The sequence below is a fragment of the Hypanus sabinus genome, chromosome 6 (genome assembly GCF_030144855.1).
Source record: "Hypanus sabinus isolate sHypSab1 chromosome 6, sHypSab1.hap1, whole genome shotgun sequence".
Classification (NCBI taxonomy): domain Eukaryota; kingdom Metazoa; phylum Chordata; class Chondrichthyes; order Myliobatiformes; family Dasyatidae; genus Hypanus; species Hypanus sabinus.
Window position 1 is genome coordinate 93,564,071 of NC_082711.1, and position 13,488 is coordinate 93,577,558.

The following is a 13,488-nucleotide window of genomic DNA, read 5'->3' on the forward strand; positions in this document are numbered from 1 at the left end:
TTTGGTTCCTACAAACAGAACATAAAACTTGTCTAATCTTCCTACCTCTCTTTTCTTTTGTTTTCTGCACTTCAGAGATCACAGTGTTCCTTACCGGAAGCTATACCAACCTTGACCAATTTGTCAATTGGACCATCAATTGGTCTGTCCACTACTTGTCTCATGATCATTGCGAAAGCAGCTACGTACACCACAAATCCACCTCTTTTGCCTGTGGTGCTATTTTTTTAAATCTTCCATGTCCTACGCATTATTCCCATTGTCAGTTTTCTCATTCCTTGGTCCCCGTATTTCTCCATACTGCTTCCATCATGATCTTTATTCATTGGGGTAATCGTTGTACAGGGCATGATGAATTTTCTGCACTGATGTTGAATAACCTTTCATTAACTACAGAGACACAATATTCTTCCCTTGATTATTTAAATATGTCTTGGATTTCATGTGTTTATTTGGAATGTACAGAATTTACAACTTGGTAATTAAAAATAAATTCAATACTTTTACATGAAAATCTTAATGCTCATATGTAATATATATGTACAGTGTTAATTAAACAAAACAACTTAGGCATTAAGAATACATTTGGTATATACACATTATGCAACAATTTTTCAATAATTGATAATCAAATCTTAAACATTTTTGATGGGTCACATCTAAAGAAATAGTTTAAAACAAATAATTTGGATTAATTGATTTAGATTACTGGATTTCAAACATACTTCAACAAACTTTATGAGCACCTTTATTTAAAAATGTCTTAAGATGAATATTGTATGGCATAAAAGTCAGAAACATGCAACTGGATTAAAGGGAACATTTCAACACATTGTGCATGAATTCCATGAACTTGGACATCAAATTCTTAAAACCAAAGCTAATCTTATAATTCAATGATAAAATGATGATTTTTATCAATTTCTTAATTTAGTACAGTATAAAACATTACTTTATGTAAAAGAAAATATAACCAATTAGACAAGATTCCAAACCTTATTCTGAATGTATGGGATGTTCGTACAAAAGTGCACTGTATGGTTGTAGGTAAATTGTAGTAATAATTCCAGTTCTGGTAGAATATGCACAAGTATATGCATCTCCTAGAAGCCCACTTAATGTGGTTACTTAAATATTATGTTACATAAGTGGCAGAGATTTGTAGATGAAGTTAAGACAATACTGAACTATAGTTTTGAGCCACCACATCTGGGATAAAAACATCCATGGTAGTGAAGTAAATGGCGTACCTAACTAGTTTTAGTAACTTACTGTTTAAAAAAAGTTTGCATTAGTTCAGCTTGACCAAGATGAAATTCTTCCCCCCCCCCCCCACAATAAATACTTATTACACATTTAAGTATGTTTGATTTAATCTATAATACAAATTGTTGGGATATTAGTGAATGAACCTCTAGCATATGTTGTTGCTTGGTTCATATGTTAATGTGGTATTTAATACAAATGGGGTAATGTCTCTTAAAATACTGCTCAAAGCCTGGTGAGAGATTTTAAATGTTCAAATCTTAATGTTAGCATGGTATATTTTGAGCTTAAATACAAGCAACACATACAAAATTTTGGAGGAACTATTCTTGTTAAATGGTCCTAGTCTGAAATGCTGACTGGTCATTTCCCCCCATAGATGCTGTCTGACTCTGAGTTTCTCCACCATTTTGTTGCTCCAGATTCCAACATTTGCAGAACCTCTTGTGTCTCCTAAGCATACTGTTAGCTTTCTAGTCTGTTACATAAGGGATCATTTTCCTTGATTAAATGCTTTTCCACTTGGAAAGTGTCTGGTTGGATGAGTTCCTCCCTCTGAACTCTGACATTGAGATCTGCTAACCTGTTGTAAATAAGGAAGACGAGCTGAAATCATTCTAAATTATTTACCACAAGCCACTCCAAATTGTCGTCAATTTCTGTGCAACACTATGGGAAAAGCACTGGGAGATGTTATTGTGGGATTACATTTAGCAGTGTGGTTGCAGATCCCACAGTTGTAACTGCAAATAATTCAAATGAGGTTCCAATGCAATTAAAATAAATCTTAGAAACAATTTGATTTTCTGCTAAAATTTAGTAAACAAATCAGGTTAAAATGTTCCACAGTAGGTGGAGATTATGTAAATGTTTCACAAAAACAGGTGAAGTTCCAAGTGTCCGGTAATGAACGCTTGAGCATTGCACTGAGGTAGTAAAGCTACAAGAGGAAGTGATATGAGAGCCAATACATTTGCTTTACAATACCTCATTACTTAGCTATAAACACCAAATTACTCAAACCTCTGAATAGCCCTACAGTTTAATACAGAGCTCTAAGTATCTGTGCATGGTTTAATTTAATTCTGCAATGTTAATAATTGAGCAATGTTAATTTCCAGTTCTCAGTCAAATTCAGCGTAATGTCCATTATTGCTAGAAGAAATTAGATACTGGGGTCAAGTTAACCCAGTTTCAATGGTATCTGGAAAAAGAAGGAACAATTAATTGTGACTGTAAATGATCAGATTTTGCTCAGAAACAATCATGACAGATTTATTTGTCCTGGTGTGAAGGGTAAGCCCGTTATAACTTATGCATTGGGTATTAATTATGTAATCCAAACTGAACACTTACCTTACTACAGTAAAAGGTTTATAATGACAAAGCAATACAGCAAAAATGTCCCTTCTTAAATACTAATTTATACTAAATTGGCTGATCTTAACTAAATTAGCTTAAGTGGAAAAACCCAAGAGTGAACGATGCTTGCGTTTCAGTAACATTTTGAGATGTACCACAGAATAATCAGATATAAAGAAAACAAAGAAATAAAAGGAAATATTTAGTCGTATATTTCTTAAGGACTCAAGCCAAGTGTTTTTGATGGAGTGCAAATTTTGTCTTTGGGTTGGACCTCATAAAAAAAAATTTGGATGAGTATTTAAAATATCTTGTTGCAGGATATACAGCATGTAGATAGTTTTAAGAATTTTGTAGGAGGAGATAGGTGTGCACTAGGGAGTTTCGGAGGTCAAGGCAAAACAGCTGAAGACTGGGCTATTAATATGGCACTAATGGAGCAGGGTCAGACAAGAGACCAGAGTTGGATGAACATGAGGCACGTGGAGGGCTGTAGGGTGCCTGATGGAATTGGGGTGTTGAGGCTGTGGAAAGACAGCAATGTAGCATGGAAGTGTTACTCTGTGTTGAGGGCAGTCTATGTCTGTAACCACAGGAATAGTAAACAATTATCATTAGTGAGGTATAGACAATGAATGGAAGGCTAACCAGCAGTGACAAAAGGCATTTCTACAGATGTACCGTGGACAGCACTCTGACTGGCTGCAACACCATCTGGTATAGTGGGAGGTGGGGGTCAATGCACAGGATCCAAATAAGCTGCAGAAAGTTGTGAGCTCAGTCTATCATGGGCACTAGTCACCCCCCACCCCACCCCACCGCATGCATGGCTTCTTCAAGGAGCGATGCCTCAAAAAGGGGGCATCCATCATTAAGGACTCCCATCACCCAGGCCTTGCCTTCTTCACTTTGCTACCATCTGGGAGGAGGTACAGGAGCCTGAAGGCAGACATACAATGATTCAGGAATAGCTTCTTCTCCTCTGTTATCAAAATAATAAATGGACATTCAATCCATGAACACTACCACACTATGTCCTTTTTTGTCATTACTTATTTAATATTATAATATATACACAGAGTACTGTAATTTATAGTTTATGTATTGCAATGTACTGCTGCCATATAGCAACAAGTTTAATGACATATGCTGGAGATATTAACCCTCATTCTGATCAAGTATGGCAGATGGAGATATAGCCTCTGGAAATACCAATACCATTTATTATCATGAAAGTGGTTCATCTTTGAATTGGAGTGGGGTGGAATGGATGATAAGAAACAAATATTTAAGCTCAAGATAAAATAACACTAAGCTCATGGAAGCTTTCTTCTGCTGTCAACAAATGAGAAGTTGTGGGTGTAGAAGCAGCTCAAATAGGGCAAGGTACTGTAAGGGAGTTTCTTATTGGGTAAGGGGGTTTCTTTTTTCTTTGTTACTGCGCATGTTAATCAAAATGGCTTCTTTGTTTTGTTAAAAGTAGGAATGCTTCTTTGTTATGATAAGTGCTTTCTCTCACAGTTTGTTTGGGTTTAGAGTTGCTGATAACGGGGATTGTATTCATTTGTTAACCAATTGGACTTAATGTTATTCTCTCTTCTGGGTCTGTAAGCTATTGTTGGTGGGCATTTGGGGAGTCGGTGCAAGGGGGTGAGAGAGAGAGGACACGATGCTGTTAGCTGGGCGACAGAACGGACCCCGAGCAGGGGTCCGAGGCCAGGATTTTCGGTGAGGAGAGGAGACGAAGACAGGGGGTGCTTGGTTGATCACTTCAGGTGATCCTGAGCTACGAGTCGAAGAGCTCTGAGGGGATCGAATGGTGGCCAGAAGACTTCGTTAATTGAGCTCCAACAGTTGTGCACAAAGTGGTTTGGACTTTGATAAGTTTTGGTGCCTTTTCTTTATTTGCTTTTCTGTCATATAAACTGTATCGTTAATAATCACTTAGTTCTAGTAAGATCTACAAAATGTAATCATTTAATCGCATATGGTGTACTGTCTGTTATTTGGCGTGGTGGGGACATCACACAGCATCCACATGAGCTGATTACCCAGTTTGACAGAAGTGGGCTGAGCAAGCCTGAGTGCCAGGGGACTACAGAACGAAACTGGGATTCAGTAAAAGCTTATTTATTCTGAACGTGCTGTTCTGGGCAGGTACTAATCAACCCGATGTCAGCTAGAGTACTTTGGCTAAAGTACCAGTTAGTAAAGTACTAAATGAGCAATTGTTATGTACTTTACTTCTTTGTAAAAATATCAATAATGAAAATTTGAGCTCACCTTCTTACCACAAATGATTCCGGTATATCCTGGACGACAAGAACACACATTTGGAAGAATACATTTGCCTCCATACAAGCATTTTTGTTGGCATATAGCTGTGAAAAATTAAAAGCAAATCAACATTTATATAGTGCAAAATATAAACAGTACAATTTTCAACAATTTCTACCACCCCCTTGCCAAATTCATCCTCAAAGCTGAATTATGGGCCATTATGAAGATGAACTGGCCTCTGGAACTATACCTAAACCATCTTGCGGCGGGACTGTTTGAAGGAGGTGTGGGTGAAACCTTCCTGACAACAAACAAAATCCAAAACGTAAAAAATTTATTCCATGTCCTTTTCCTCCACTAAACCTATTAACAGGAAGATCTTAATTTCATTTGATTAGTTGTGCAAGCCCTTTCTTGCAACTATTAGGTCACTGTAATGTAAGAAAAATGGCTGTAATTGTATAACAGTGTCCAGAAAGTTGTAAGAAAGGTTTCTAGGGTCTCAAAAATATCATAGGCTCTGGTGAAAGGCTGTAGGGACACCTTGCAAAATTGGCTTAAATAGTTAATTGTCTCATTCTTTGGATGTTCTTGATCAGGAGATCAGTGATTTTGTTCAAAAAAAATTATGAACAGCTAAAATCCTTTAACCATTTATATTTGATGGATCATCAGCAAGGACTCACACCACTCAGAACATACCGTAAATTCCGGACTATAAGCCACTACTTTTTTCCCACGCTTTGAACACTGCGGCAACACTGTGGCCTATACTACGGTGCGGCTAATGCATGTTTTTTTTTCATGCAGCCAAAAACATCTTGCCTCGTAACAGTAGACCAATAAAATTGATGAGTAGTTCACAGAGGTCCAATGAAATTGTACGATAAATCAAGCGCACTTTCACAATTAAATTATTGTAAATCAGTCATTTGTACTCACCCTCATCAACATGGAAAACACTCGAAGAAAAGCATATGATGCAGCTTTTAAGTTAAAGGCGATCAATCTGGCGGTTGAAGAAGGAAATCGAGCTGCTGCACATAATCTTGGCATAAATGAATCGATAATGAGACGGTGGAGACGCCAGCGTGAAGAACTGAGTCAATGCAAAAAGACGACAAAAGCTTTCAGAGGTAATCATAGCAGATGGCCCGAACTTGAAAACTTTCTTGAAGACTGGGTTAACACACAGAGAGCAGGCGGCCGCGGTGTTTCCACCGTGCAGATCAGACTGAAGGCTAAAGCAATCGCCACCAAAAAGAAAATCGAAGATTTTAGAGGTGGGCCATCGTGGTGTTTTAGATTTATGAGACAAAAAGGCCTGTCTGTCAGGGTACGCATGACTCTGTGTCAGCAGCTCCCTCCCGACCACGAGGAAAAACTTGCTAACTTCCGCACATTCACTCAAACAAAGATAGCGGAGAATTCCATTGGGCCAGATGATATCATAAATATGGATGAAGTACCTTTGACGTTTGACCTGCCTCTCACTCGGACTGTTAATAAAAAAGGTGACTCGTCCATCACACTGAAAACAAGTGGCCATGAGAGAACGCATTCTACTTGTGTTCTGAGCTGCACAGCATCCGGACTAAAGCTTCCACCGATGGTGATTTTTAAGCGGCTGACAATGAAAGTTCAGTGAAAGCTGCCATCAAGAGTACAAACTCAATTCCAGCTGTGATTCCTGGGGACACCACGAAGTATTTGCAGCCACTGGACATCAGCGTGAACCGGGCATTTAAAGTGGCGCTGCGCGTTGAGTGGGAGGCTTGGATGACGATCGGCGAGAAATCCTTTACCAAAACAGGCCGCATGTGAAGAGCATCTTTAACTCAAGTCTGCCAGTGGATCCTAAATGCGTGGAGCCGTGTCACAACATCCACCATCACCAATGGGTTTCGAAAGGCTGGACTGCTGCGTGATGAAGAGGGCCGCGTGCGCTCAAGTGAGAGCAACAACGAAGAGACTGAAGTGAGTGACGAGATCCTGAGGTTTTATTCAATTCGGACACTGAAGAAGAGGACTTTGATGGTTTTAGTGCACAGGAGGAAGATGAAGAAGGCGATCAATAACTTTTCCTGGTAGGCTGCAGTATATATATTTTTTTACCAGTCGTTAGGAGATATTGGAATGTTGTTCGTGCACTGTTCAGTAAAAAAGTATACGCAACGTAATTTGTGTGTTACCAATACGTATGTATATTTAAAAGTAGCTGTGTTACAGGCACTGTTCGAAAAAAAGCATTTGCAATATGTATTTGTTTATGTTACCATACGGATTTAATTAAAAGTTAAAAAATCCTCACGTGTAATATCTTTCTGTGTAAATATCTCATATTACAACGTGGGACACCTGCGGCTTAAAATCCGGTGCGGCCTGTACAAGTACAAAATTGATTTTCTTTCTAAAATTAGAGCATGCGGCTTTTAATCAGGTGCGCTCTGTAGTCCAGAATCTACGGTACTCTCGTTTCGCTGCTGCTTTCAGGAAGGAGGTACAAGAGCCTCAGGTCCCACACCACCAGGTTCAGAAATAGTTATTACCTTCACCATCAGACTCCTGAACCAGCGTGAATAACCTGAGCTCTGACCAGATTCCAAAACCTACAGGGTCAGTTTCAAGGACTCTTCAACTCCGTATTATTTATTTATTATTTGATATTTGCAAAGTTTGCTTTCTTTTCCACATTGGTTGGTTGTCAGTCTTTCTGTGCAGTTTTCTTTGATTCTGTTGTATTTCTTTGATCTATTGTGAACGTCAGCAAGTAAATGAATCTTACAGTAGTATATGGTAAAATATAAATAATTTGATAGTAAATTTACTTTAAACTTCTGATAGCACAGCATAATTTTCTTAATGGTTCTAATGATCCGTTAGTGTAACTCTTCGCAGGATTTGGGCTGCACAAGTTATAGAATTGTTGACTGAGTTACAGCTGGACTCAACTCACTTGGCTTTACAAACACGAGAAAATCTGCAGATGCTGGGAATCCAAGCAACACACACAAAATGCTGGAGGAACTCAGCAGGCCAGGCAGCATCTACTGAAAAAAGTACAGTTGACGTTTTGGGCCGAGACCCTTTGGCAGGCTTGGAGAAAAAAAGATGAGTAGATTTTAAAGCTGGGGAGGGGAGAGAGAGTACACAAGATGATAGGTGAAATTGGCAGGAAGAGTTATGAAGTAAAGTTCTGGGAAGTTGATTGGTGAAAGAGATACAGGGCTGGAGAAGGAAGAGTCTGATAGAAGAAAACAGAAGGCCATGGAAGAAAGAAAGGAGGGGAGGAGCACCAGAGAGTGGTGATGGGCAGGCAAGAAGATAAGGTTGGAGAGGGAAAAGGGGATGGGGAATGGTGAAGGAGAGTGGGGGGGCATTACTGGAAGTTTGAGAAATCGATGTTCATGCCATCAGTTTGAAGGCCAACCCAAACATAATACAAGGCGTTGATCCTCCAACCTGAAGAAGAAACAAAATCCCCAGTGAAATTAAAGACCCACTTTAATTCCACTACCCATTCCCATTCTGATAAATCAATCCATGGTCTCCTCTACTGTCATGATGAGGCCACACAAGGTGTTCCTCGGACATTGTGGGAGTCTAGTACAGAAATTGTAGGAACCCTAGCAGTGCTGGAAGATAGTTAATGTTGTTCCATTGTTTAAGAAAGGCTCAAAGAATGAGCTGAGAAATTGTATGCCAGTGAGCTTGAGATCAACTGAGGTTAAGTTATTGGCAGGTATTTTACGAGACTGGATATACAAGTATTTTGATGGATTAAGGGTAGTCAACATGGCTCTGTGTATGGTAGGTTGTGTCTAATCAATTCTATAGAGTTTTTTGAGGAAGTTGCCAGGAAAGTTTATGAGGCAAGGCAGTGGATATGTCTACATGGACTTTAGCAAAGTGTTTGACAAGGTCCAGCGTGAGAGGTTGGTCAAGAAGTTTCAGTCACTTGGCATTCAGGATGAGGTAGTAAATTGGATTAGACATTGGCTTTGTGGAAGAAGCCAAAGAATGATAGGTAGTAGATGGTTATTTCTCTGACTGGCGTCCTGTGAACGATCTGACTGGAGATCATTCTCACTCTAACTGTGCCACAGGAATTGATGAAATTGTTGTTTGTCATCTGTATCAATGATCTGGATGATAATGTAGTACACTGGATTAGCAAATTTGCAGATGACATAAAGATTGTGGGCATAGTGGGCAGTGAGGAAGACTATCAAAGCTTGCAAAGAATCTGGAACAACTGAAAAAATGGCCTGAAAATGGCAAATAGAATTTAATGTAGAAAAGTGTGAGGTGTTTGCAATTTGGGAGGACAAACCAGGGTAGGACTTATACAGAAGAACACCGAGGAGTGAAATGGAACAGAGGGGTCTGGGAATACAGAACCATTATTCCTTGAAAGTGATAGGGTGGTGATGAAAACAGCTTTTGGACATTGGCCTTCATAAATCAAAGTACGGAGCTCAGGAGCTTGGATGTTATGTTGAAGTTGTATCAGACAATAGTGAGGCCTAATTTGGAGTATTGTGTGCCTTTCTGTTCATTTATCTGCTGGAAAGATATCAATATGATTGAAATTGCATAGAGAAAATTTACACTACCAGGACTTGAGGATCTGAGTTACACAGAAAGACTGAATAGGTTAGGACTTTATTCCCTAGAGCACTGGAGATTGATGGAGATTTGATGAGGGTACATACTACATAGACAGGGTAAATGCAAGTATGTTTTTTTCCCCATTGAGGCTGGATGGGACTACAACTAAATGTTATGTGTTAAGGGTGAAAGCTGAAATATTAAGGGAAACACAAGGGAGATCTTCTTCACTGAGAGGAGCGTCCAACAGGAACAGGTTCTGCATTACCAGCCCTCCTATCTTCCACAGGTAAGGTAGATTCATTCCTCAGCAGCTCCCTAGTCTGTTCCTCATGAGCTTAAGCATATAGAAAATGCGCACTATGTCCTCAAAAGGCAACCTGAGGTTATGTTGTCAAACAAGGAAAGGCGAATTAAAAGGCTATGATTTGAAGGGTTAATCTAATAACACTGGATAGTTGCTGAAAAACTTTCATGATGTTCTGCTATTGAAATGACAGTAGGGTGTTTTCAGCTTTTAAACCCATATAGCATAGCTCTTGGAGGAAATATGTAGGACAAGCTCGAAGATATTTTGGTTTGTATCACGTTTAGATTAGACAGTGGTTTTAGAGATAGTTAACCTTTAAATTTAGAGGGTGTTCAATATGCCAAGACATTCACTACCCTTTCTGTTACATTGAACCACCTGCAGCTCTCACCTGTATTTCTATTTTTAAGAAAATTGGGATACATACAAGTTTACTTTTTTACATTTTCCTCTTATGGAAATACATCTCTCCCACTTTTCATCGGATCGTTCTCACTGTAATTGGGCATTTCTGTTTGGCTTTGCAGTGTCTTTGTTCCTCATCATTTGTCTGTGGCAGGTGATGAAAATGGCACAAAAATCAGGAGAAGGCTCCTACAGCGCCATGTTGTTGTAGCTCCAGATACTCATACCTTTCCCTTGCAAGCATTCTCACCATATTACAAACAAGAAAAAGATAACTATTGAAAGTGGACTTACGCATTTGACACTGTAATCCTTCCCATCCAGGCAGACAATGGCAGGTACTAGGCCCAATGCATTCTCCTCCATTTTTGCACTTCTGTATACAGACAGCTAAATTGCCAAAAGATTAAAGTGGATTCTAGCATTTTTGAATTCCAATGTACAGTGCATTGTAAACACAAGGATATGAAGAGTAAGTGAAATAGTACTTGTAATTTAAAACAAATTTTGAAATTCATTCCCAGTCAGCAGTGTTGGAGATGCTATATAGTCAACAGTTTCAATAGAATATATGGTAAGTGAAACAAAGTTAAAGTTTTAAATTGATGGCCTTTCATTGTACTACTAATGAAAATTATAATGAATGGTCACCGACCAATCTTTATTTTTCCTTTCTTTCTCTACTTCCATCTATTCAATTTAAAAAACGTTATTCCTATTTTCCACAACTAATTTGAAATGTACAGAGTTATGGGCATCATCTCCAAAATGATCCCCGAAGGTCACTCTATTTATCAAACAGCTACATTCCCCAAGATCCAGGAATGCTCCTTCCCTCATGGGGTATCTACATGGTGCAACAAAAATCTTCTGGATGCAACTCTCAAATTCTGCTCCCTCTGATCCTTAAAATAATCCCAGTTGCTCTGCCAAATGCAGCTAATAATTCTCCTCTTGCTGCTTGTACTTCTCCTTCCCCACCATTTTAATTTAAATCTTTCCTGATTGTGGTAGCAAAGCTCCTAGCATGGATGTTGGTTTCATTCTGGCCCACGTGTAATCCATCACAAAGACTGTGTCTTGGCCTTCAGTGGTACTAGTTTAGATTAATTCTAGGTTGCTTAATTTGCATAAATACAATTAGGAACATTTAGTGTGAGTTAACTTCCTTAATATTGATCAACACCTCCTTAAGTGCAAAAGGTTTAGATGGGGTAGAATATATTAAGTGTGTCCAGGAAGAATTTTTGACACAGTATGTGGACAGATGATTAAGAGAAGCCATATCAGATCTGGTACAAAGCAACCAACCCGGTCAGGTAACAGTCTTCTTGGTGGGTGAGCATTTTGGAGATAGTGACCTCAACATTAACATTGTCATGGAAGAGGATAGGAGCTGGCTATATACAAAAGTATTTAAATGGGGGAGGGCTAGTTATGATGGTATTAGGCAGGAACTTGGGAGTGTAAATTCAGATCAAATTTTCTTAATATAGAGGTTGTTTAGGGACCAATGCATGGGATCCTGGATGGGTTTGTCTCACTGATACAGGGAAAGAATGGTAGGGTGAAGGTGCAACTAGCAGAACTGAAATTTACTATAGCATGGTATCAGTGAAATCATTTTAAATACACAGTTTGTATGTATTTGACGATTAGGGCTGACAAGAGAGGTGGAATATTTAGACAAGGGAAAGGAGGAAGAATACTTGGGGTTTAAGAAGCAAGAATCAGGTGAGCATTTGAGTTATAAGGTCTCCAGGACAAAGCTTAAAAAGGGGACAAAAGAGAGCTTGAAGGTGTATTGAGAAGGCCTGGTGACTAGGCTAAGCTGTTCTACACTTTCAGGAAGAACGGGAGGATGACTAGAGGGAACTTGTGAATGTGAGGTTAGCATAGAACAAACTCCAGTGCATGTTGACATTAAGAATTAGTATGTGGCGGAGCTTCTGTAAGATTGATAAGACCTTGGGATTGGATGCGATATACAGGTTTCTACAAGAAGCAATGGAAGAGATAGAGAGTGGTAGGTACCTGGAACACACTGCCAGGAATGACAGTTACGTTCCATGAATAGGCACAGGATCTCTGACTTACTTACATGTATTACATCTTTTTCCCCTCCAGCCTGACACACAGGAGCAGATGTTGGGGCGTACACACTTTCCTCCATTCATACACATTGGCTCACAGATACCTATGTGAAAAGAATGCATTAGCTGGAAGAACTTTATTTCATTACTAGCCAATGGGAGGGAATAATAGGTCCAGTCAAACTGACAGAACCAAAAATTTACTGTAGCATGGTATCAGTGGGATCATTCAAAATATAGAGCTTGTGTGTATTTGATAATTATGTAGATTTAAGCATAAAATAAATACTATGGATGCTTTTTTTAAATCTGATTGCTGTGGCTGGCATGCTTTGCTTTGACAGCAGTGGCCCATATCTTTACCATCAGGAACCTTATGAAGGTGAGTTTTGGCCTTAGTGAACTCTCTACGGTAGCCATTTACAAAATCTATGACTGCCCATGCCTTATGCCAGAGCAAGGCATGGACTCTTTAAACTGTGGAGATCACAACATTCAATTCTGCTGTGTATCACTAAACCAAGTACCTGGCAGTGATGTGTAAAATAAATAAATAAATAGATTCCAAATTCACATTTGTTTCCCATGGATGCTATGCACGCTGATTTCTAGTAATGGATCGTAATACACACTTTATATGATGAAAACTATTATAACATTAAGTTATCAGCAGAAATACATAAACAAGTTTTCAGTCAGTATCTTAATGTCCAAGATAAAAAAAAAACAAATGAACAACACTCTTGTGATTGAAGTTCGCAATGACAAATGAACAATTTCAAAGTCTCTAGTCTGCCTCATTTTCCAAAAATTTGTATCCCTGCTGGCCATGACATAATCATTTTTTAAATTTTATCTTATTAAGGTTAAGCTCATGCATCTTTACCACCCATGGGAGTTGCACAGAAATGCCACGTACATAAAATATTTGCAATTATACTAATCATTGTGGTTAAACAAAACTCCTGCATTTGAGAAATCAGACAATTACTATTACAGTCTCAGTAGTACATTACTACTGGAGTAAATATGGTTAGACACTATTTATAATATAGATCTGTATTGGACTGCCTCATTACACACAAATAAGAACATATAGCTGGAACTGTGAATAATACAAGCAAATACAACTTCAAAAATTCATCACAATCACTGGTTGAT

The 13,488-nt window shown here is 38.8% G+C and overlaps 1 protein-coding gene across 1 annotated transcript in view; it reads right to left on the reverse strand.

Moving 5' to 3' along the window:
* Positions 1–528: 528 nt before the first annotated feature.
* Positions 529–13,488, reverse strand: part of vwde (von Willebrand factor D and EGF domains) — a 230,007-nt gene continuing 217,047 nt past the window's right edge. The window contains exons 29-32 of the mRNA XM_059972621.1: positions 12,336–12,431; positions 10,529–10,624; positions 4,912–5,009; positions 529–2,470 (exon numbers count right to left, since the gene is read on the reverse strand). Coding sequence (XP_059828604.1) covers positions 2,450–2,470; positions 4,912–5,009; positions 10,529–10,624; positions 12,336–12,431 — 311 coding nt within the window. The 3' untranslated portion in view covers positions 529–2,449. The remainder of the gene's footprint in view (positions 2,471–4,911; positions 5,010–10,528; positions 10,625–12,335; positions 12,432–13,488) is intronic.